Genomic DNA, 26,212 nt, shown 5'->3' on the forward strand with positions numbered 1-26,212 from the left:
AGTCAAGTCAAATTACATTTAACAATGAGGAAAAATCAAAACATTATCAATCAATAAAACAGAATAAAATCTGATTGAATAGTGTCACTGTTTAATTAAAAGTAGTGTTGAATAAAAATGTCTTTTACCTTCATTTAAAAGTGCTGAGAGTTTGAGCAGAGCTACAGTTTTCTGTGAGCCTGTTCCACAGATCAGGAACATAAAAACTAAACGCTGCTTCTCCGTGTTTAGTTTTTGTTCTGGTAACATTAAGCCTGTTTGTCCCAGATGACCTTTGACCTCTGTGTGGTTGATATTGGAGTAGAAAGTCTGAGATGTATTTGGTCCTGTACCATTTAATAGTCAGTAGCAGTATTTTATAGTGATTCTCTGATTGGAAGCCAGTGTAAGGATTGGAGTACTAGAGTTATATATGATCCACTTTCTTTGTGTTTGTGATTAACTGCAGCTTTTTTATTGATTTTTTAGGTAAACCTGTGAGGACAGTTGTACAGTAGTCCAGACTACTAAAGATGAATGGATGAATATTTTTTTCTCTGTCCTGCTGTGACATCAGTCCTTTGATCCTTGATATGTTTTTTTAAGTAATAATAAGTAATAAGTCTGTATGTGGAATTTTAGGTCTGAGTCCATGATGACACCATGATTTCTAGTTTTGTTTTTTAAGCTGGGTGCTAACTTTCAGTCTTTCTTCTTTGGCTCCAAAGATTACAATTTTGGTTTTGTCTTTGTTTAACTGAAAAAAGTGTAGACACATCCAATTTGATCAACGCAATTTAGGTAGGAACAATTCGTTTAAACTGGCAAATAATGGCCATAACAAATTGTGAATGTTGTTAACTTGAAAATGAAATATGATGAAAAGGGGTTTAAAGTGACAATAATAGGTCAACATATGTGATATTAGGTGGAAAAGTGGTGGAAAATGTTTATAAGTGCTGAAAATGTCTTGAAAGTGTCAGAAATGGGAGTAATGTAGCAAAACTGCTTTAAAAGGAGCACAATATGGCGAGATAAAATGTTGAAAATAAGTTAAACAGGGCCCTTTAAAATCTGTTTTATTTTTTTTCAAATTCTGTTTTTTCCACTTTAATTTTTTAAATTCCGTTTTTTTTTTGTTTTTTTTTTTATATTTATTATTTTTTAAAGCAAATATTAGTTTTTACCTCCTGTGAGGAAACAAAATAAATACTAATAAAGAAAACAACTCATATTTAAACAAAAATGTATGTCAAAAATAAAGTAAGATACAGTTATATATACAATTGTAGTGACATGGATTATTCTGACTGCTCCTTTTTAATTATGTATATGTCATATAAAGATGTATGAGAACAGCATTAATGTCACCTGATTTCCTCTCAGGGATCAATGATTTACTGAATCTGATCAGGTTTATTGATTAAGTTTTGATCAACTTAGTTTAAATTAACCTAATTTAAATTATCCTATCTTCTGTAGCTCTGATGAGATGTTTTTCGAATGAAACATTCTAATCACGTTGCTCCAACTGACTTTTATTTTGTAAACCAGAAGTTCCCACTGAAACGTTTGTACTTGAGGTATCTTACTGACTGTGAATGTGTACCTATAGACACGGACAAAAGGCTGGAATAAAAAGAACTAAAGGACAACACGGACTGAGTTATTCTTAGTTAACCAGACACAACAGTTCAAACACTGAGCAGGTGATGATGATCAAAGCTGATCACGTTCTCACGGAGCACCGCTGCGCTACACGAAACACGGACAGAGCTTTTACAGGCACAGCAAAGTTGTACTGGAGGTTCTGTATTTAGGAGTCAGTGATGATTTGTGTTGTTTTAGAGGGTGTTTGTGGTGATTTAAGATGACTTTAATGCAGCCTGGACAGGAGGAGGGAGGGCGGTGCACCTAATAAGCGGTCCCCGGAAACATTTACCCATTAAAACGGTGACGGTGTTTCATGCCGATTTTGTCCATTTCCGCGTTTAATCGTTTTCATTGGTCGATTTTGTGATTCCGTCTGCGATTCCATTAACACAGGTTTTATAGGGCCCTAGTTAAGATATGGAAAGTTTGGTGTAGTTGCAGTAAAAGGGTAAAAATTAGCGAAAATGGGCTTCTTAGTTCTTAGTTTTTTAAAGGCATCTGGTGACCCCCTCCCAGTGTCTCACGACCCCTGATGGGGTCCCAACCCCAAGGTTGAAAACAAATGCACTAGAGAACCTAAATTGAGCAATAGTAGATCTTAATAATGGTTGAACCACTGATGCTTTATTGTAATGGTCGTAGACTTTGTGAAGGCTCTGAGGTGGATGTGGAGGTGAAGGTTCTGAGGTGGATGTGGAGGTAAAGGTTCTGAGGTGGATGTGGAGGTGAAGGTTATGAGGTGGATGTGGGAGTGAAGATTCTGAGGTGGATGTGGAGGTGAAGGTTCTGAGGTGGATGTGGAGGTGAAGGTTCTGAGGTGGATGTGGGAGTGAAGGTTCTGAGGTGGATGTGGGAGTGAAGGTTCTGAGGTGGATGTGGGAGTGAAGATTCTGAGGTGGATGTGGGAGTGAAGATTCTGAGGTGGATGTGGGAGTGAAGATTCTGAGGTGGATGTGGAGGTGAAGGTTATGAGGTGGATGTGGGAGTGAAGGTTCTGAGGTGGATGTGGGAGTGAAGGTTCTGAGGTGGATGTGGGAGTGAAGATTCTGAGGTGGATGTGGAGGTGAAGGTTATGAGGTGGATGTGGGAGTGAAGATTCTGAGGTGGATGTGGAGGTGAAGGTTCTGAGGTGGATGTGGGAGTGAAGGTTCTGAGGTGGATGTGGAGGTGAAGGTTATGAGGTGGATGTGGGAGTGAAGATTCTGAGGTGGATGTGGAGGTGAAGGTTCTGAGGTGGATGTGGAGGTGAAGGTTCTGAGGTGGATGTGGAGGTGAAGGTTCTGAGGTGGATGTGGAGGTGAAGGTTCTGAGGTGGATGTGGGAGTGAAGATTCTGAGGTGGATGTGGAGGTGAAGGTTCTGAGGTGGATGTGGAGGTGAAGGTTCTGAGGTGGATGTGGGAGTGAAGGTTCTGAGGTGGATGTGGAGGTGAAAGTTCTGAGGTGGATGTGGGAGTGAAGGTTCTGAGGTGGATGTGAGAGTGAAGGTTCTGAGGTGGATGTGGAGGTGAATGTTCAGAGGTTGATGTGTAGGTGAAGGTTCTGAGGTCTGTGCTCCTCAGGGACGAGGACATGCAGAGCCTGGCCAGTCTAATGAGCATCAAACAGAGCGACATAGGAAATCTGGACGACTTCAACTGCAGCGATGAAGAAGTCAGTGACGAGAGAAAGACCAGCACCACCGGACCTGGACCAGCTACACACGTTATTGGTAAAACCATTGTTTAGTCCAAATATGCTTCTTCTCCCTTCTCATATCCTTCATTTTCTATCCTTCTTGATCTTTTTCTGTCCTTTGTACTTTTTCTCTTTCTGTCCTTTTTCTGTCCTTTCTGTTTTTTTTCTCCTTCCCTGTCTTTTCTGTCCATTTTGTCTTTTTCTGTTTTTTTTGTTCTTTTCTGTTCATTTCTGTCCTCTTCTCTCCTTTTCTGACTTTTCCTGTTCTTCTCCATCTTTTTTGTACTTTTTGGCATTTTCTGTCTTTTCTTTTCCTTGTTTGTCCTTTTCTGTTTTTTCTGTTCTTTCTGTCCTTTTGTGTCCTTTTTTGTCATTCTCTGTGCTTTTCTGTCTTTTCTTTCTTTGTCATTTTTTGTCTTTACTGTCCTTTTTCTTTTGCTGTCGTTTTTGTTCTTTTCTGTTCTTTTTGTCTTTTTCTCTCCGTTCTGTCATTCTCTGTCCTTTTTTGTCTTTTCTTTTCTTTCTGTTCCTTCTGTCCTTTTCTGTACTTTCTTTCTGTTCTTTTCTGTCTTTTTTGTTACTTCTGTTCTTTTCTGTCCTTTCTTGTCCTTTTTTATTTCTATCTTTTTTTGTCCGTTCTCTTCTTTCTGTTCTTTCTATCATTTTCTGTCCTTTCTTGTCCTTTTTGTTTTTTTCTGTCAATTTCTGTCCTATTCTCTCCTTTTCTGTCTTTTCCTGTCCTCTGTTTTTTTTGTCCTTTTTGTTTTTTTTCTGTTTCTGTCCTTTCTTGTCCTTTTCTTTCCTTTTTGTCCTTTCTAAAGCATCTGCTGGGAGAATCCCTGACCTGGCATGGAGGCCAGTGATTGATGCAGACCCCACAGGTAAAGCGTGGCTCTCCTTAAACGCAACTGAACCACCGTTTGGTGATGCTTTCTAACTTCCTGTTCCCTTCCATCTCCTGCACACTAATCCTTTTTTATTCCTCCACTCAGTCGCTTCCTCAGAGATGGAGTGGAGAAGCTCCTCCACCATCTCTGCTCCATCCTACGTTGCACCTCCTAAACCCTTAGAGCCCGCCCCCACAGGCCCCTCCTCCCAGGAGGCGCGGCCCTCTCCCTATGCCTATACTCTGCCCGCCTTTACTCGCGCTCACCCTCCAGCACTGCCCAGAATATTCCAGCCTAGTGCTGGACCAGGTACACACATCACATCAGTCAACAACACAGACACACACATTTACAATTACAATTACAATTAAACATTTCAATTTTCAATTTTCAATTTCAGTTTTCAGTTTTCAATTTTCAATTTTCAATTTTCAATTTTCAATTCTCAATTCTCAATTTTCAATTACAATTTTTATTTCAGGCCCAGACCTGCTTAGCTTCAGAGATCTAACCAGATTGGGCAATGACAGGCTGGTATGGAAGCGTAACCTTCCTCTTGTGTTAGCTTTCTGTTAGCATCTCTAATGCTAACGGGTCAGTTTGACTCATGTCTTAAATCAGCTGTAGAATACCCTAACAATATTACTATAACATGGTTCACCAGGTTTGTTCATCATCATCATCATCATCATCATCATCATCATCATTATCGATCCTCTCTAACTTTTTTTACTGGATAAACTGGTGATTAAATAGAGTCTTTCCTTGTACTTGTTGGTGATATCCCCCCTGTGCTCCCCCTCCCAGCCCCCCGAAGGCCTCAGAGCTTCCACAGCGACTTGCCCCCCAATGAAGGTTCAGAGGCCCCTCCCACCTCATTCTCTGACCCGCCTCACTGCTTTCCTTCTTCTTCTAATACTTCACGACCAGGTTTGTTGACACATTGAGTAGAGTCCCTTTAGTCCAGTGGTTTTCAACTTGTTCAGCCCCCAAAATAAAGGATCCAGAAAGCGGGGACCCCCACTGTAGCTGAAGGTGGTTGAACACAGACATGAACATTGAAGATCAGTCATGTGGAGACAGGAACATCTATAAGGGGGAATAAAGAGGAGAGATTTTTGGGGTCCATCCATAAATGACAATATTGGAACAATTAGTTTAAACTGGCAAATGATGGGTATGACAAAAGGTTAATGTGGTTAAATTGGCAAAAATAATCATGAAATATGGTGAAAAGAGGTTAAAAGTGTCAATATTGGGTCAAAATATGTGACCTTGGGCAGAAAAGTGGTTGAAAGGGTTTATAAGTGCTGAAAATGTCTTGAAAGTGGAAAAAATGTGTAGAAAAGGCATTGAAATTTGATGTAGAAGTGTCAGAAATGGGAGTAATGTAGCAAAAATACATTAAAATTAGCAAAAATATGGCTAGAAAAAGTGATGGAAATAGGTTAAATTATGGTAAGTTTGGTGTAGTTACAGAAAAAGGGTAAAACTAAGCAAAAATATGGCACATTACTGATTTTCCTCTGGATTAGATTCATTTTTTTCTAAATAATGTTGGTGTCCATTCATGGCTATTAATGTAGATGTATGTTAGTCTTAAAATAATAATAGAATAGGCTCATTCTATTTCATTTCAACAAATGTTCGCATTTCGGTCTAAAAAAAAAAATCATAATTTTTTATCAATTGTTCCATGAATATTTAATAATCACACTGTAAATGTTTAGTTTGATCTGATAAATACTTTTTGAGATATGGACAATTTAGCAAGGTAGTTTTATAACCTAAGAAAGAGGAACCTTTATACTATAAACTAAAACAGATCAGATAGAGCTGTATTAGTATACCACATTTCACTTTCCAGTGATGAGTAAAACAACAAAAAAATGAGCAACAGGTGGCAAAGAATGGTCCAAAAGTGGAAAGAAAAGAGTGAGAAGTTAATAAAATGGGCCAAAAGCAGTCAAAAAGAGGAAACAGATAGTATGTAATGGCTAAAGGTAGCTTAAATGAGCAAAACGTTGCAAACAATAGTGAAAAAGGGCCAAAATGTAGAACAAAAAGAGGCAAAATGTAGGAAGAAAGGAAACAAGTGTTATTTATTGGGCAAAGGGAATCTTATTCAAATGAAAAGTGGCAAAAACCTGGTTAAAGAAAAGACAAAAATTGGGTACAAATGGAAAAAACAAGAAAAAGGGATATTTATTGGCAAAAGGAGCTAAAATATAAAAAAACTGAAAAAGTGTCCCTTTTTTTGTTCATTTTTGGAAGTTCTTTTTGACACTTATTCAATTTTTGTTTTTTCTTTAACCATTTTTTGCCACTTTTCATCCAAATAAGCCACCCTTTGCCCAATAAATAACACTTTTTTCCTACATGGTGCCATTTTTTGTTCCATATTTTGGCCCTTTTCCACTATTGTCACATTTTGCTCCTTTAAGCTACCTTTAGCCATTAAATACCACCTGTTTCTTCTTTTTGTCAATGGTTTTGCCACTCTTGACTGTTTTTGGCCCATTTTAGACACTTTTTACACTTTTTTTTACCACGTGTTTGCTATTTTTGGACCTTTTTTTGGCTGGTTGTGATTGGCTGATCACCATTTAATCAATCTAACTGGATCGATACGTTTTCAACAATCAATCCCTCTGTAAATTAATGAGGGGGGTGATTTTGAGTTTTTATGAAAGAGCGGTTGTCATTCAAACTAAACATTTAATGTGTTATTTACAGTATGACTATTGAATAATCAGGGAACAATTAGTAAAGTGCGTGGGCCACGGAATGACTCAATAGTGATTTATCACCGTAGCCACCACCTGTTACACGTGCACAACCTGCCTTTCCTTCTTCTTCCTCCTCATCCTCAGCCTCTATCAGCTGCTTTCCTCCTGCTGTCCAAAATCATCCAAAGGTTTGTCCGTCAGAGCCCCTCACCACACCCAGCAGCCTTCCCTCTGCCCCCCCCTCAGGTAAACCACCATTGGAGGATCCAGCTTCGAGTGTTTTTCACACACATCTCCTCCTTCTTCTTCTGTCCTCACACAGCCTCCTGGCAGACAGAGTGGAGGTCCCCTCAGGGTCAGCCCTCCCTCTCTCCTCCGTCTGTCCATCCCACAGCCAGTGAAGCTGCTGAGACACACAGAAAACAAAGGGAGGAGATCACATGTAATGCTACATAATACTTGTCTAACATCATTACTCAGGGAGCATCGGAAAATAACAATTATGTTTCAAACTCATTTTAGTTCAGGGGCCAAAAACGGAGCAGTTTGACCGTGAGTGGGCTGCAGACTTTAGGTGGAAAAATAATAAATTTTTATTAGGCTGGGACTTTAATACGTTAATTGCGATTAATTAATAGCTGATAAATAACGCACTAAAAAAGTAGATTTTTTTGCACTCCAAATAGCGTAAAACCATTCACATTTCAGGACTTCCCAGTATACCCATAATACTGATGCACAGACCACAACACAAGAAACAGGAGAACCAGAGAAGTTGTTGGTGTGCTTCGTGGGCGTTAATTTATATATATATATTTTTTTTTTAAATGAATGCTAAAGCTAGCACCTCAATGCTAACCAAGTAGCAGCTAGCACATCACTGCTAAACATATAGCAGTTAGCACATCAATGTTAAACATGTAGCAGCTCGCGCCTCAATGCTCAACATATAGCAGCTAGCACTTCAGTGCTAAACATGTAGCAGCTAGCACCTCAATGCTAAACATGTAGCATCTAAGGCCTCAATGCTAAACATGTAGCAGCTATGGCCTCAATGGTAACCACACAATAATTTATTGTCTTTGTTTCTTCTTCAAAATAAATAACAATAATAATATTGTAACTTAGAGCTTGTCAACTGTGTGTAGCTTAGTAGACTCAGATAATACAATGATACACATATGTCCATTTGATGATTAAAATTACTAACTATAAACATCTAACAAAACTGTAGAAAACAAGCAAAACAAAGGTGTTTTCTGCAATTACGTAAAACAATAAAAAGTCGTGCAACTTAAAGCTTGTAAACTCCATATAGGTTAGTATATAAAATAAATTATTATGGGAATGAAAAAATATATATTATAAGGGTAAGAATAAATAAAACAGTAGAACTAATTAACAAAAAACACACTAAACTTTTTTCAGAGCTTTGAAGAAACTAAAAATGTTCATGTCCTCGTATCATAGCTTCTCAGCTATGGTGTGGTTAATGCTTTTAATACTATTATCACTTCCTCACTTCCTCCCGCTCTTCCTTCCTGTTCCTGTGTAAACAAAAGCTAAATTTCCTCTTGTTCCTGCTGTACCTGTGGATCAGAGAGGTTTAATTCCTCCTCTGGTGTCCTCTCTTCCTCCTCTTCCTCCTCCTCACCATCAAACAGCTCACATTGTGCAGGATGCAGGTAGAAAACAGCAGCGTTTCTATTTCCTTCTTTGAGAAACTCTCTGTGTAACTGATTTTTTCCTCTTTTATTTTCTATCAGAACTGAGACGACAGCTGAGCACGTTGAGTGAGGAGGAAAACCAGAGCCCCACGTCAGCCGGTGAGTAACACATGCTGCACTCATATGTCTGTATGTGCTACGGCTCAACTAACGTGTGTGTGTGTGTGTGCAGCGAGCGAGGAGAGAACAGAGCTGGGCAGAGCATCAGGGAGGAGGAGAGAGGCAGCGTTTGGAGTGGAAGTGGTCAGAGCATCAGCCAGGTGAGTTTCACCTCTACTACCCTTTTATGTCCTTCAGCAGAAGATTGACTCAAGCAGTGGTTCTCAACCTTTTTAGGCTCTAGTTCCCTTTTTTAATCCTAGTCCTCTCTTTGTCTGACTACAACATTTTGCTCAGAATACCATGAAAACTATGAACTATGAAAAACAACTATAGAGCATAGTGATGGAATGAATGAGTGATAACACACATTTTAAAGAATTTCTGTGTAATTAAGTGAACGAAACAGTATTTAGTGCAGGGGCGTCAAACTCATTTTAGTTCAGGGGCCAAATACAGAGCAGTGTATCTTAAATGGGCCACAGATTTTAGGTGGGAAAATTAGTAATTTAATCATTGTAGTGCTCTAGCTTGCACTTCCATGTATATATAAATGATCAAATAAGCAATAAGTTATACATTTCAGTCCCTGCAGGATCTTCACTTTAAATTATTTACATTTTGTGGCCAATTTGTATGTAATTTGAGGAATATTTGTGGAATAATTTGAAGAAAATTGCAGGATTTGGAAAAATGTAGTTCTTTTAACAAAAATGTGATCCATCATGTGATATAAGCATTGTGGAAAATGTGAGCCCTGCTATCAGAATCAGAATCAGAAGAGCTTTATTGACCAGGTACAGTTTAGAACAATACGAGGAATTTGACTAGGTAGTTGCAGTGAGAGGAGACACATCAACACACCGGAGCAGCCATTTGCGGCGCCCACATATTTAGGTGAAAAAAGGGATCAATAACAGGAGGAGAGGAGGGGTGAGGGGAAAAAAACTGCCAGTTTGAAACTGATTTCCCTAAACAGAGAAAGCAGTGTGAAACCAGGAAAAAAACCGCCTCTGCAAACATAAATGTAAGCATGACACAGTCAAACAACTCGAGACAAGGCATGTAGGAAGGGTTGGGTGGGAGGTTGGCTGGGGGAGGGGGTCAGGTGGGAAGAACAACAGGAGTCCAGCCGTTTGGGGACATGGGCGTGCTGCCAGTCGGCGCTGCAACCACGCCTCCATGCAGCTGCGGTTGGGAGGTGGGGAAAGATGGCCGACGAGGCATTTGAAGTTGAAGACCTGTAGCGGCGTTACTGACAACCAGATGACGTGTGGAAAAGTTCAGCATCAACAGTTCCAGGAGGAATGTAGGGAAGGAGCGGGGGGAGGGAGTGGGGGGTAAGAGCCGCCGTCTGCAGAAACTTCCTGGTGATAAGAGTTGAGACAACCTTGGCTTTAGCCTTGGCTGGCTGGGGAGCCGAAAGGGAGATAAGCAATGTGATTTGATACAGGCTATGTTAATTTCCAATAGCCTTCTGTCCTGGGTCTCTCTGCTGTAATCCAATGAGTGGCCTAGTTTCCACTTCCAAGCCGGGTCTCGAACTTCTCCCAGTTGTTATCCATAACGCGTAGACGATCCAAAAGCAGCTCTTGCTTGCTTTTGATATCGATCAACACATGAGTCTGAGTGTTCAGAGCCCTGCTACATCCTTCAGAAATCACTGGCAGCTTTTCCAGAACAGTCGCTAGCGTAGTACGGACTTTTCGATAGATTAGGAAGCCACCAGCTCCGATCAGCAGCATGCCTACTATCATTATTCCAATCATGTAGATGTCCTCCACGTCTTCCACGGAAAGGATGGACAGACACACAACTCGCCACTTGTTCCAAGGGTCAAGTGTGTATCCAGCCGCAAACGTCCCGCTTGGACATGCGGGGTCACCACCCCTGGTTCTTTGCGTCGAAAAAATCTGATCGATAGCACTGAGAGACCAACTAATTAATTCCATTATTCCGGTTTTGGATGAGTTGCAGAGAGAGGCTCTTGTTAGTTTCACAAGACCTGACAAAGCAGCAGCTGGGAGAGAGATAAGACGGAAGGGAAGGAGAAACAGAGAGTGCGACTGACCTCGTCGAGAGAAGCAAGAAGAATTGTTATGGAGTTATCTACAATTGAATTAGTTTTTTACTGTTTCGCTTTCTGCTGTGGGCCAAATTAGATACTCTGAAAGGCCAGATTTGAGTTTGACACGTATGATTTAGGGCCTCCTGAATAGATTTATTTATTTTTATCATTTCCGGTCATCTAAAGCCTGGTGTGAGTGAGACTGACTCTTGTATTTTCAGTTCATGTTCTAATCAAGATCATTTCCATCACATGAAATAAAAACTCAACAATATTTGCACTTTTCCCAGTGCATCACATGATTGCAGTCATTTTTAATGTCAAACAGTTGAAAAAAAAACTAATTTTCCTCAAATTCTTACATAATATTTCCCTTAATTCAATAGAAATTGGTCACAAAATTTAGGAAATTTAAAGTGTACTGATGTGTCACTTATTGCTTGGATACATGTTTTTAATTTTTTGTTTATGTAAAAGTGTAAACTAAAGCACAATAATGTTGAAATAACTAGTTTTCCTGCATAATATCTGTGGCACACTTCAGATCAAACTGCTCCGTATTTGGCCCCTGAACTAAAATTAGGTTGACACCCCTGATCTACATCATCATTATGATGGTTATTTACCTAAAAAATAAATATTATAAAATCCCATATTTTAATTATTTAATTTTCCACAAACTTTTTCTCTCAAATAGCCCCTGTAGTGCCATTACGTACCCCCATTTGAGAAACACTGGACTGAAGCATTGAGATAATCTGTTTGGGTTTGACTTGTGTTGTGTGGCTGCATTTGATCTGTTTGATCTGTTCCTTAACGACTTGATGACATCACATAACAACTGTAACACGTTGTTGTTGTTGTTGTTGTTGTTGTTGTTGTTGGTGGCTTGATGAACATATGTGTGGATAAAGGCTTTACTCCACTACATCAGATGCATTTTGGATTTGATGCACTTCACTCGACTGAGTCAGCATGTTTGTGTCCTGAAAAAGTCAAGTGTTTATTAGATAGGTACCCTTTCTTGACTTTAGGAAGGTATTTGACACCATCAACCACCAAGTACCACTTCAAAATCTTACATATTTAAATGTTTCTGATTCAGTGGTTTAAGTCATAACAGAACGCAATAACAGAGTGCAATACAATTTCCTTTCAGGGATTAATAAAGTAATTCAAAATATAATTCAAAAAATTCAAGACAGTGTGTTAAATCCCCTTATCTTTCCTGGTGAGATGGTGAGAGAATAAACTGACGACAATCTCAGAATAGACTTTAATAGACTTTAAACTTTCAGAGTCCACAGCAAACATTTTTCTTATGTTGCAAAAAGCTGGTCAGCATCACATGGAACATTTTTAAATCAAAGTCTCTACTGCCTACGACTGAAAGGAAGATTTATCATTTTATTGTTTATTGGTGACTATTTTTTATGTTTTCTGCTGCACTTTTTAATCGTGTTAAGCACATTGAATGGCATTGTATGAAATGCACTGTACACATAAATGTGCCGCCTTGCCTTGAGCCCAATCTCTAAAAGCTTCTGTCAAACTAAGACAGGGGCTCTCAACCTTGGGATCGTGAGACATCGGGAGAGGCTCACCAGATGCCTTCAAGAAACTAAGAATATTTTTGGAACAATTTGAGCCAATTTTCGCTTATTTTTGCTCTTTTTCTACAGATAAACAAACTTGCCATATGTTGCTCCTTTTAATGCATTTTTGATACATTACTCCCATTTCTTTCTACTTCTAAATCAAATTTCAATGCCTTTTTTGCACATTTTTTCTACTTTCAAGACATTTTCCGCACTTATAAACCCTTTCCACCACTTTTCCACCTAATGTCACACATGTTGAACCATTATTGTCACTTTTAACCTCTTTTCACCATATTTCATGATTATTTTTGCCAATTTAATCACATTCATAATTTGTCATGCCCATCATTTCCCAGTTTAAACTAATTGTTCCTACTTTTTAAATTACATTACCCCAACCCCATCCCTCCATTTCTGCCACTGTTAGGCCATTGCTCACACTTTGAATCCATTTCACCACCTTCTCCATCATTTTTTTAATCACTTTGAACCCATTTTATTTCTGATTAAAACAAGGATTTCCATCTTTAAGATGACTATACTGAATATTATGGCTCAAATAACAGTAAACTTCCTGGATAACAGTGAATATAATTCAGATGAATAAATAAACGTGTTTATCGCAGATTCATAGAACAATGGACCATCATTTTGCTGAATTTATGGATGGGCCCCAAAAAACTCTCCGCTTTATTCCCCCTTATAGATGGTCCTGTCTCCAGATGACTGTTCTTCAATGTTCATGTCTGTGTTCAACCACCTTCAGCTACATTGGGGGTCCCCGCTCTCTGGACCCTTTATTTTGGGGGTCGCTGCCTGAAAAGGTTGAGAGCCACTGAACTAAGGCATGGTTGATATGTTTAGGGCTGTCTACTGCAGTACCGTGTGTATGCTGCCTGATGAGATTCTGGATGTGTCTGAAACACTGTAGTCTTGGCTTTTCCCCAACCACAACACCACTTACGTGCGTTTGTTTACTCCTCAGACCTGAAAGTATGAGCCCACTTCTGACTCTAAGCCCCAGAACACATGTAGATGCAGAGCTGAAATATTTTGAGCTTCCTAAAACACAGATTGAGAGGAAGGAAAACAGATCGGCCCAACCAACACCTACAACCCCCACAAGGGCTGAAAAACCAAATCTTGTTTTTCACGAAACAATGTCTGCTTCAACTAAAGAGGATGTGGTTAACCCAAGAAATCGCTTGTCCCAAATCTCAATTCAGTTAGAGAATCCAATAGCTCAACTGCAGAGTGTCCAGCCTGTCCTCAAGTCTCTCACAAAGCCACAACCTACTCTGAACTTCCCCAAAGAACCATCATTGCACTTTCCGAAGATTGCTGCACCACCTGAAGGAAACTTCTTTGATGTTGCCCCAAGAAAAGAAGCTGTAACAATGGATTTTGGGTAAGTGTGGCCAAATATGTAGCTGCATTACTGCAAGTATGTTGTTTTGTGACATCATTTTTTGTTGACTTCTGTAGAGGTGACAGCAAGGCTGCGTCAGTGACATATTCTCTAAGAGATGCCAATTCTGCTTCGAATATAGTGACGAAAAACAAAACACGGTGTGGAGCACAGTCAGTAGAAGCCAAATCAGCAAGGTCTACTGCAAATTTCAACCCTGTATCAACTATGTCTATGGGTGAAGACGAAGCACTGTTGTTTCCAGGAAAAGCAGTTGTCAAGTCCTCAAGTTCTACAGACCTTCTAGATGAAAGAAGCGTTTACACATCAAAGGTGGAGCTTGGTCCACTGAGAGTGACTTCTGATTCTCAAGTGGTCCCTCCATCATCTGAAACCTCCACTGGAGAAATAATCAGAGAGCTAAGCATGATTAGGTTTCTCCCAATTTGTCCACAATATTCCAAGATTCCAGGCATGACGTCTTTACATCACTCAGAAATCATGCCTTGGCAGCAAGATGGGAGCGACTTATTGCCACAAAGGCCGAGTAGGGGTTTGCCGTTACAGCTGCTTTCAGATTACATAAGTTCACCATGCCAGGGTAGCACAAGAGCTGTGAACATGGTGGCACTAACCCCAACCTGCTCTAAGTATCCCATTATTCCTGGATTTCCTTGCCTGCTAGAACATGAGTCAGAGGGTATTCTTCTTTTACCCACATGCCCAAGCGTTTATCGGGTTCCAGGTTTAGCCTCGCTGGAGACACTGACAAATTGCCGACAAAAAGTTTGGGACAAACGTTCTCTCTGTAATAAACCTCAGCAGAAAACAGAGGCATTTGTTTCCCACTGGTCCTATGATTTAGAACAAGCTGTGAGTGATGGTAATAGACCAATCAAAATGGTGGCCCTGTTGCCGTCTTGCTCTAAAAAGTCCAGTATTTTTGGCTTTCCCTCTGCTCCTGGGAAGCAGGTCTATTTCAATCTAAGCTCAGCCAGTCTCCTCCTACCCACATGTCCACAACAAACTCTGATTGAAGGCCTACCTTTTCGACAAAGGGGTCCTTTTTGCAAAAACTGGCATAAATTGATGGAGATCATTGTAGATAAACCCCTAAAAGTTTATCATTTATGTCCGGCTCAGGAGAATGGAAAACCTTTACCACACATGGTTAACATGCTTCCATCTTGTCCTGGCAAGCAAACTATCCATGGGTTTCCTTCATTGTCCGTCAAAGAATATTGCATGAGTTCAGGTCCATTTGAACCAATTTGTGACCCAGAAGTGGAGAATTTCTTGCCAACTACTTTTCCGAGTAAAGACAGGGACATCGTTTTACCTGCAAAGGAGACAAGTGGTAATCAATGTGAAAGCAATCTTGTTTCCACAGACATTTTAGCTGAGACAAAAGTGACTAAAGGGGAAAGTGTTTTCCAACATGTCTGTCCAATTCCTGTTGAGAGCTCAGACAATTTGAAAACAATCAGTTCTATTGCATTTTCACCCTCTTGTCCCAATAAGTCTTCTTTTGAGGGAAAACCCACAAAACCCCGGCAGCAGATGCTCAGTACTGTTAGTATTGTGATTGTGTCCCCGAAACATTCCCAGATTCCTGGCATGCCATCCCTGTACCCGAGCAATTCAACAATCCAAGATTGGCATACTTTGTGGAAATCAACTTCTAGGTCATCTAAAGAAAGGAAACCACCCTACATTGTTGAGTGGACTCTGAAAAATGCAGAAATCTTTAACAATATGATAAATATGTCAATTTCTTCACAAAACGCCAAAGTCTTTGGTTTACCCTCTGCCCATCAACAGAAACCCAATATGGTCAATTTAGTTCCGTCCTGCCCCGGGAGTAGTGAAATTCCTGGTTTTCCATCACAAACTAGTCAGAATCACAGCTCTGCAGCCTTTAAAAAACAGCATACATATCCCAGTCCATCATGGGGGATTCCAGTTACCAAGAGAGAGACTCTGATTTTAGTCCCATCTTTATGTTTGGAAAGCAGCAGTTTGAACCTTATGTGGAGAATTTCACCCTCTTGCCCTGAATCTGTTAATATCCCAGGGTTCCCCTCTTCTCTGATGCGTACATACAACACAACAATGGTGAGTTTACTGCCTAGTTGTACAGAGAAGTCGGGAGTTCCTGGGATGTCGCTAACAGATAACACAGAACAATCAGAGTGGTTTACAGAGGAACTTTCTCTGCTACTTCCCAAAAGGAAGACTGTGTTTTTGCTACAATTAAAGGGTCTCTGTCATGAACATAATGAGGTGAAGAACATGGTCTCCATGTTGCCATCGTGCCCGGGGACAGCCTGCCTACCAGGATTTCCATCAGCACCTTGTCAAGTGTTGAGTACCATGTCACATTTACTACATACCTGTCCGATACGTTCCTGGGTACGTGGCTTACCCTCCAAGGTACAGGGATGGCATGATGAGCGTGATTGGGTTGTTTCTGAAAAACCGGAATTTAAAAAGCCTTTAACTAAAGCACAGCATGTATTCAGACCACACAGCCCTGAGGTCTATCTCAGGGACAAATCCTTACTCAGAATTATGGTGTCCATGTTGCCTCCCTGTCCGAAGATTTCAAATGTTACCGGAATTCCTTCTAAGGCAAAAGAGAGCTTAGCGCTAGCTTTAATGGACAATACTCCCACTATGTTAGAATTGTCTACCACCATCACAAGAAAGAGCTCTATTCAAGGTGTACCAGCAAAAAACACTGCCAGACTAAATGAAGACTGGTACTTTGCGAAACATGCTGTCTGGGAAACCCGCTCAAAAAGAAAGCAGATAGATTTTCATTGTGATTCTGAAACGAAGGAAATATCTTATTGGGAAAACAAAATAATGGTGAGTTTGGTTCCGTCATGTCCACAACAAGCAGTGAGTCTTGGATTTCCATCATCTCCGCAACACCATGCTTGTCATCCTGCTGGAGGAGTTAATCTAGGGATGGAACAGACCATGGCTTGTTACCCACGACATTCAAGAATTAGTGGCATTGCCTCAGGAACGTTGATTTTTTCAGATTTTGGAGATAGCTGGCCAATGGTGCCTAAAGAAACGCATACAATTAGTGATTCACACAAGAAGTTTTGTTTTCAAGCATCCCTCCAACCACCAGTTCTTCTGCTTGATTCCAACCAATCTCCTAAAAAGGTCAGTTTGGTGCCATTGTGCCCCAAAAAAGCATCCGTCCTTGGGCTGCCATCAACACATGAGCATCCCCCTGCCCCGGAATGGCCGATTGCAACACCAACAATGACTAATGCAGCTCAAATAATGGTCAGTAATCTCCTGTTGGTTGGACATCAATGTGTTTCTGAAGCTCCTGAGATGTACAAATCAAGCCAAGTAGAGTCAGTGAATGTTAATCAAGAGGAGGCCATCAAAGACCGGCCATCTTCACATTCTCAGATTCAGATGGATCAGTTGTCGTGTACCGATGATAAGATAGAAGTGTCAGAAGATATACCAAACACAACTGAAATCAAAGGTGAGATAAGAAACTCTCCATGTGATGTGTCCTTACCATTCAAAGAGTCTCGAGAGCAGGGGATTGGAATTCCAGATGAGGAGGAAAGAGGGTGAGTGAGTGAAAGGTTATGTATTGCTTTTAATGTGTCGATGGATTTTCAACACTTGCTTTTTGGTCCTGTTTGCAGACACTTACATTTCAGAGTGTGGCACTCCATTCCAGACTTGCCCTTATTCCTCACAGTTAGGAAGAGGTGGGTGGCCTGTGTGTGTTCACTGTGCACCCTATTGCATTTGCACCTATTGTTTAATACAGGGTTCTCAACCTTGGGGTTGGGACCCCATATGTGGTCGCGAGACACTGGGAAAGAGTCGCCAGATCCCTTCAAGAAACTAAGAATATTATACAATTTAAGCCAATTTTTGCTTATTTTTACTCTTTCTCTGCAACTACACCAAACTATCCAAATTTTAATCTATTTTCATCACTTTTTTGCTACATTACTCCCATTTATGACACTTCTCTGTCAAATTTCAATGTTTTTTCTACACAGTTTTTCCACCCTTTCCACCACTTTTCCACCTAATGTCACATATGTTGATCCATTATTGTCACTTTTAACCTCTTTTCACCATATTTCATGCTTTTTTTTTTTTTTGCCAATTTAACCACATTCACCATTTGTCATGCCCATTATTTGCCAGTTTAAACTAATTGTTCCCACTTTTTTAACTACCCCAATTTCCCCTCCCACCATTTTTACCACTTTTAAGCCAATATTTACACTTTGAAACCTTTTAACCACTTTTTATGTAAATTTGTGCCCAGTCTAAATGGTAACTTTTAACCAATTTCTGTGTTTTTAAGAATCCCCTTTCACCACCTTTTCCGCTATTTTAGCTCCTTTTAAAGTATTTTGCTACATTACTCCCATTTCTGCCACTTCACCATCAAACTTCAATGCGTTTTCTGCACATTTTTTCCACTTTCAAGACTTTTTTGGGACTTATACATCTTTTCCACCACTTTTCCCACCTGATGTACTATTATTGTCAATTGTATCCTTTTTTCACTATATTTCATGCTTATTTTTGCCAATTTAACCACATTTTCCATTTGTCATGCCCGTTATTAGCCAGTTTAAACTAATTGCTCCAATATTGACACTTTGAATCCTTTTTCTGTCTGTTTTTGGCCATCTTTAAGATGACTATAATAATAGTAAACTTCCTGAATAACAGTAGATATTATTCAGATAAATAAATAAATGTTATTATCACAGATTCTTAAAACAATGAACCATCATTTTGCTGACTTTATGGATGGACCCCAAAAAACTCTCCCCTTTATTCCCCCTTATAAATGGCCCTGTCTCCACATGACTGTGTCATGTGTGTGTTCAGCCACACTTCAGCTACAGTGGGGTCCCCGCTCTCTGGATCCTTTATTTTGGGATCACGACCTGAAAAGGTTTAGATCCACTGGTTTAATGCTAATGTAAGGGAGTGGGGCGAGGTCTTGTGATATTAACACGCCACATGGTGTCTTGTTTGTATGGTGGGGGGTTGTGGCATGCTTTTTCCTGTAGATGCTATGAATTCTGATTTGTTCGTTTGGTCATTCACCAAGAGAGCAACAACAAGTTGCCGTGGTTTGAAGGTCTTGATATGCGCTGTAGTCAGTTCTCCTGCTTGATTCGCTCTAGACATCCTGGCAAAAAAAATCCATTTTAACCGCTCCAGGATTCTTCGGTGTTAACGCAAGCATGTTAGTACAGAACATTAGAGAGAAGTGGAAACTGAACATTGTAAAATAGTTAGAATATCTGTGGATATCATGAAATAAACAGAGCAACTGATGAAGCTGATGAATTTAGTTTAGCAGTTGATAAGTTGGGTCAGACGATGCTATCTGTAGCAGCACTTTGTTCATTTGTCACTCACTCATCATTTTGGCTCTGAACTCTGTCATCTTGTCCAGTGTGGATTGGAGACACTGGCTGCTCCCACTACAACCGTTGTCCGTGCTAGCTGCTACATGTTAGCATTTAGGTGCTTGCTGCTACATAGTAAGCATTGAGGTCCTAGCTGTTACATGTTAGCATTGAGGTGCTAGCTGCTACATGATAAGCATTGAGGTCCTCACTGTTACATGTTAGCATTGAGGTGCTAGCTGCTATATGTTTAGCATTGAGGTGCTAGCTGCTACATGTTTAACATTGTGGCGCCAGCTGCTACATGTTTAGCACTGAGGTGCTAGCTGCTGCATGGTTAGGATTGATGTGCTCGTTGCTACATGGTTAGCATTGAGGTGGTAGCTGCTACATGTTTAGCATTGAGGTGCTAGCTGCTGCATGGTTAGCATTGAGGTGCTAGCTGCTGCATGGTTAGCATTGAGGTGCTAGCTGCTGCATGGTTAGCATTGAGGTGCTAGCTGCTACATGTTTAGCATTGAGGTGCTCGCTGCTACATGTTTAGCATTGAGGTGCTAGCTGAATTCCGCTGATCCACAAACTATTTCTTGCATAATTTTCACTCAACTGGGCTTTTGTTTTCCATCCAGTGTTTTTATTTAAACTAAAATTAATGTGCAGTTAGTATTATGGGTACGTAGACAGGGAGTTTGTAAAATGAGAAAGGTTCCGCGCTTTGGAGTGAAAAAAATAAGCAATTAACTGCATTTTTTATTGTGCTGTATTTTTTAAGAATTGATTAATGCAACAAAGTCCCAATTTTTATTTTATTTTGTCTTATTCAAAATATCGTATTGTATCGATCTTGTGAACACAAGAGTGTGTATCATATAGTATTGTGGACTTGTCCCAGCCCTAATAATGTACTGTGTTGTTAGTACACGTGTCAAACTCAAGCGCTTTAAAACGTCCAAATCGACCCACAGTGGATGGAAAAAATGGCTGAGAAAACAGTATAAATGACAAAATAATGTAGTTGTTGATATCTCAGTAGTGTTACAAAGGGGTGTAAAATATCTGGCAAATTTCTATGGGAACTCAAGCTCGGGAATTTTCGCAATATTAAAAAAATCGAAAGTTTTCATGGGAATTATTTATTGAAATTAAACAGAAATTGTGAGTAATTTTAAATCACTGTATCATATCCAAATATAAATATTGGTATCTATGCAAAATAGTACTTTTTAAAAAATGACATTTCAACAGTTTTAATTGGAAGTAGAACTTTTAATTATTCAAGGGGAGTTTTATTAAATTTAATGAAACTCTGCAATTTTTGCAGGGTTTGGCAGTTTTCCCATGCTTGTAGAACACAATGGAAGTAATTTTTATTCTCAAATTGTTGGAAGAAACCTAATTTTTCCAAAATCCTACTCAACCCTCAAATTATTTGAGAAAATGTCCCCAAATTTTAAAAAAAGATATAGTCACTACCTGTCACCTATCGATTAGATATTGTTGGTGCCTTATATACTAAATACTTTTAATTAGGGGTGGGCAATATAGGAAACAGCCAATTTCTGTGATTGTTGCGGCCTAAAATGCCTGATTTTGCAGCAGCTTTTTCAAAAAAAAAAAAACTGCAGCAAAAGTTGCATCAATTTGAGGTTTTATTATTTTCTATAACTTTGCCTTAACTGGTCAATTTGCCAAAAAAAACGCTTTAGACGGTACTTGTAATGACGCTCTATCAAAGATCATATATAATAGTAAAGGTTTAATCAGGTTATTTTCTTTAAAAGTCCTTCTAGAGCAGCAGGAGATCACTAAACAGTTGCGTTTGTGAGACATGTTTGATTTTATTTTGCTAAAGCTTCCGATAAAGTTTTGGTTGTTGTGCAGTCGACCGATAGACCTCATTGTGCGTCTATAAGTTGTTGCATTGACTGAAACACCCTTGGATTGACTTAACCTGTAACCTGTTGTTCATGTGACTAAAATACATTGATTTTTTTTTCTCTTTGCACTGTTTGTAAATTCCATTTTACTACTAATTACAGATGCATGCTCTTTCTATTTCAAAACGTATCACGTAAGATCTGTATCTGTCGATTTAGACTTAATTTTTTTTGCATTCTTTGTAGAGATGAACACCCATGCTGGCAGCAGCCAAAGTGGTCAATTGTTAATGATGCCCAAGAATTCTCATCCCAAGCAGAGATAGATACAGCTGAGCAGAAGATACATCTTCCATCCTCCACCATACAATGGGAGGAGCTACCAAAAGCAGAAAAAAGCCCTGCAGACCAGACCATCCAATGGGAGGAACTACCGAAGGCAACTACCAATCAGGCATCAGTCAAAGAAAAGAGCAATGAATCAAGTGGCTTTATCCCCTGGTTTTCTGGAGCTTCTTTACATATTGTTGAGGATTACGATAAAGAAAAGACAAAGACAGAGTCTAAAGTGCTGCACCCGTTACTATATTCCCCAGTGGCAAGCGACACGTTGGAGGTCACTTCTATTTTTCAGCCAGCAAATGAGTTTTCTCCTGATAGTCAAAGTATTTTGAAGACTCCATTTGAGGATGGCAATACTATGACACTCACGTCTGTTGATCTACAAATAAAGGAAGAAAACCCTCCGTCTCTTCTGTACAATGCAAAGCCTGAAACCATATTTAACCAGTTTACCGGTTCTATAGTGCATAAAGTTGCTGGCATGCCATCCAGATTCCCTGTAAAAGAAGAAAAACTGTGGTTCATAGAGCCAAAGTTATTGTACAAAAAAAAGACAAAAGGAAAAGACGCAATAACTGCAAGTTCATCAAACAATCCAGACGACACTATGGAAATGGTTTTATTGGCACCATTGTGTCCTCGGGTGTCGAGAAACCCCGGGTTTCCTTCTTCATTAAAAACCCACATTGACTTTAATTGTCAAAATGAGGAGGATTCTTCTCTTTGGTGCCTACATTCAGGTGGGATTAGTTCAATTCCTGCAAATGAAGAAAGGCCATTGATATCTGGAGGGGAACCTCTGATGGAAAATGATCACCAAAAAGAAAATGGTTGTTTACAAAATGGAGTTAAACAACATTTGGGAGGTTTGGCTCCATCCTGTCCTAATGTCTCCACTATTGTTGGTTTACCTTCAATTCACAAACCTGACAACAAAGACTGGAACACTAACCACTATCCTTTTTGGGAGAAACAAGAAAAATTCAATGCACCACTGTCCGAGAACACTGAAAACAGTGAAAACATGAAACAAATTGTTTCTCTTGCTCAATGTTGCCCAAGAGATTCGCATATTTTTGGCATTGCCTCAGTACCAAACCCATCAGTTTATGATCACACAAGAAATATGATCAGTCTTTCAAACCTATGTGCAAGAAGATCACTGATACCTGGAATGTCATCTATTCACAGTATTCATGATTGTGCATTTAGTAAGGAACTATTGCATGAACTAAATAAGAAGGACAAGCTTGTGTGGCTGACGTCTAACCTAAAAGACAAAAGAGCTACAAAAAGAATGGTTTCCCTTTTGCCATCCTGTCCCATCATGTCAAGAGTACCTGGTTTTCCATCTGCCCCCAAACCACACAATGAGTACTACAGCTACAATATAGTCCACCTGCTTCCTTTGTGTCCTTTACTTTCTGTCATTCCTGGATTTTCATCAACTGAAACCCATACCGAGGAAAGACGTCCTTTGAAAAGGGATGTGTTGATGCCCAGGCCACCAAAGAACCCACAGTTAATGATTGGCCAATTTAACGCACACACTCAGAACAATAGTATTTATTTAGTTCCCACGTGCCCAAGGAAATCAGCCATTCCAGGCTTACCGTCTGTTGCCAGATATGACATGCTGCGACTTCAGGACATTTGTAATAATGCATCTCGTTATCCAGGCTCATCATCCATTGCAGAAGTCTCACATTGGCAGTGGCTTTTTGATCGTCAATGTTTGTGGGACAATCCTCCAAAGAATTCCACCTTTGTGTTCGACGGTCCAATTCAAGATAAAGAAATGACAAAGACAATGATTTCCTTGGCATCGTCATGCCCAGAAGCCCCCAGGAGCTCTGGATTCCCATCTCGACCTCAAGTCAAAACCAGGACTGAAGTCAACATGGTCAACTTGCTCCCCTACTGCCCAGATATTTCAAGTATTAGAGGATTTGGATCCTTGACTACAATCTTAAGGCTAGAATGGCTAACTGAAACATATCCACTTTTGATTAAACCCAAGAGGAATCTGAATGAGATATGTCTAGAGCAGCCATACCACTGCAATATAAAGCACATGATGAGAATGGTGACATCGTGTCCCCAAAAAGCCAGACTTTGTGGTTTTCCATCTGCATTCATTACAAACAGAAGCCTTGACATGGTGAGCTTGTACACATCTGCTCCATGTGTTTCACGTGTTCCAGGTTTACCATCAGCTAGAAGGCATAGTGCCGAATGTGTAGATCTACCAACAAGTACAAAACCCAACAGAATTGTAGATTCTAAGCTGCTGAAAAAAACGGTTGAATTCTCTAACTTTTGCACGGACCAATACCTAAATCAAGATGAAATGAAGTCCATGGTAACAATGGCCACATCATGCCCATGTGTTTCTCAACTCCCTGGATTGCCAAGTATTGCTTTATCTAATCCAAAAAATAAAGAAATGTTAAACTCTCTAACGCTCAAATCCAATGAAATTCCTCCAATACAAGAATCAGCATACGTTGAATCACAAGACAACATGGCTCCTCCCACATCCGTCATCAGTCCCAGTTCCCAGCATGAATGTGGTGAGGCACTCGCCAGTCTAACAATAAAGTTGGCATTTCAAAACTTCTCCACTTTTTTAAAGTATCTGTAATTGTGACAGATGAGAACAATGATAATACCAAGCCCAACGTAGAGGTTCATGTGGAACAGGGGTAAGTTCTTGCATGGTCTGCTGTGAAAGCAACCTTTGGTTTTCTTGAGATGGATTTCATGCTAATGACTTTTGTATGGAACTTTAAGAACATTTCAAACTATGTGTTGTGGTACTAATGGGCAGAGTTATTCAGGAGGTAGAGCGGGTTGGTCGTTTGGTCTTATTGCTGTTTTGTTTTTAGACACTTTAACTTGTACCCGAAGGCAATGCACTTCTTTTAAATTGCAATCGGCCACAGACTGGGCTTTGACATTAAACGTTTTGCTCGCTAGCAACTGTGGTTAGCGGTTTTTCAAAGGCACTAGCTATTTAGCATTTTCATGAGCCTAAATATCTGCTGTCCTTGAACAGTGCTGACATTAGTGAGGAACATTTTAAGATAGAGAGAATCAGGGTTGGGCTCAATTACATTTTTCAATTACAATTCCATTTTCAATTATCCATGTTCAATTACAACTCAATTCTGATTATGATAACTGGCATTTTTTCCAATTACAAATAAATCATTTTTTCACTGAAAGTCAATTACAATTATGATCTCAATTACAAAGATTCAATTTCAATTTTACTAACTTTTATTCACATAGCGTTGTGACGATTGTATGCAGTTTTTTATGTGCACTATGTTGTTTTATCATCTTCACATTTATATTTTAGTGCACAGATTATAATATCTAATGTAAAAGTCCAACTAGGGACCAGAGTTGGAATTTAGCAATAGCTCTTTAAACTTTACGTGCAAAACATCAGTTACATTCACAGTTTTGTTACTCGATAAAATTCTATTATGTCCTAACTTTTACCCACTAACCCACATGTGTCAAGGCTCGGGGCCCAAATGCGGCCCTTTAGAGCATCTAATTTGGCCTGCAGTAGACAGTAAAAAGAAAAGAAAACGTCATTTATTTTGTAAATTAACAAATAATCCAGTTGTACATATTTGAAATTCCCCAATTTTATGAAACTCTACAATATTTCATTTTTAGTTTATATCACAGTCATTTTTAATTTTAATTTGTGGTAAGAATTTTTTCACACATCTTGCAATTTCTCAAAAACAACTCCACAAAATTCTTCTAAGCTCCACAGAAATTTGTTACAAAATCAAGAATTTTTGAAGTGAAGATCCGGCAGGGGCTGATATTAAAAACTAGGGCACAATTGATGTTAAAATTGTTCTTTTTCCCAGTTAAAATCTGTGACTCTATTGAGATCAAACCTGTCCATATTTGGCCCCTGAACTAAAATGAGTTTGACACCCCTGCACTAAACCTTAGTTCACTGACAGGTAGTGGCAAAACTTAATATGAAAACATTTTAATATTTGTTAACTACATAGACCTGTTTTACATTTAATTAAATTGCAATTGACAGTTTTTATTGAATTTCCATGGTAATTACAATCACAAAGTAAATAATCTTAACTCAATTATGATCATACAATATAATAATAATACAATATAATAACGGTGACAGATTTTTAAATATAACAGTTACGATTATATTTACGCTATAATTGTATTTAATTATGAATTATGTGATTACAATTATAATTGACCCCAACCCTGGAGAGAATCAGAGTTGTGTGTTTATTTGCAGAGCATGGGAATATGTACATTAAAGGACTCTTGGTTTGTGTGTGTGTGTGCGTGCGTGTGTGTTTGAACATGTATCTGCGTGCACAGTTTTAGAATAGAAATTGTGTGCTTCAAGAATTCAAGCTCTTCTTGGATGATAATTCTTTGATTGGGTCCCCAGCACATCAGAAAAAGTCCGGGGTATGATAAAGGAACCTCAAAAAGTTACGAGACTACTAGAGCCGTCTGAACCTGTGGGTGTTTTGGGTTGGGAAGTGTTGGAGGAAGATGGAACAATAGAAAAATCTGTAGAAACTTCTCATTTCGTGGAAGATTCTTCTGGATTAGTAAACACTATTGTGGGTGTCTTCAATAAAAGGTAAGTAGGCGTGGCCGGAAAACTATGTAAAAGATGCATGCAACAACTACTTAAAGGTTTAATCCCCAAATA

The 26,212-nt window shown here is 39.4% G+C and overlaps 1 protein-coding gene across 5 annotated transcripts in view; it reads left to right on the forward strand.

The window, feature by feature from the left end:
• Window positions 1-26,212, forward strand: part of ehbp1l1a (EH domain binding protein 1-like 1a) — a 61,558-nt gene that overhangs the window by 17,772 nt on the left and 17,574 nt on the right. Inside the window, exons 6-20 of one of the 5 annotated variants that reach the window (XM_028474503.1) lie at window positions 3,193-3,341; window positions 4,129-4,188; window positions 4,300-4,503; window positions 5,002-5,124; window positions 7,068-7,169; window positions 7,246-7,365; window positions 8,486-8,608; window positions 8,690-8,749; window positions 8,823-8,910; window positions 13,404-13,826; window positions 13,904-17,434; window positions 17,513-17,578; window positions 21,382-24,050; window positions 24,131-24,182; window positions 25,943-26,140. In XM_028474503.1, the coding sequence (XP_028330304.1) occupies window positions 3,193-3,341; window positions 4,129-4,188; window positions 4,300-4,503; window positions 5,002-5,124; window positions 7,068-7,169; window positions 7,246-7,365; window positions 8,486-8,608; window positions 8,690-8,749; window positions 8,823-8,910; window positions 13,404-13,826; window positions 13,904-17,434; window positions 17,513-17,578; window positions 21,382-24,050; window positions 24,131-24,182; window positions 25,943-26,140 (7,968 nt within the window). The remainder of the gene's footprint in view (window positions 1-3,192; window positions 3,342-4,128; window positions 4,189-4,299; window positions 4,504-5,001; window positions 5,125-7,067; window positions 7,170-7,245; window positions 7,366-8,485; window positions 8,609-8,689; window positions 8,750-8,822; window positions 8,911-13,403; window positions 13,827-13,903; window positions 17,435-17,512; window positions 17,579-21,381; window positions 24,051-24,130; window positions 24,183-25,942; window positions 26,141-26,212) is intronic. The other 4 variants (XM_028474505.1, XM_028474507.1, XM_028474508.1 and 1 more) reach the window with 4 other exon arrangements.

The sequence above is a fragment of the Gouania willdenowi genome, chromosome 18 (genome assembly GCF_900634775.1).
Source record: "Gouania willdenowi chromosome 18, fGouWil2.1, whole genome shotgun sequence".
Taxonomy (NCBI): Eukaryota; Metazoa; Chordata; class Actinopteri; order Blenniiformes; family Gobiesocidae; genus Gouania; species Gouania willdenowi.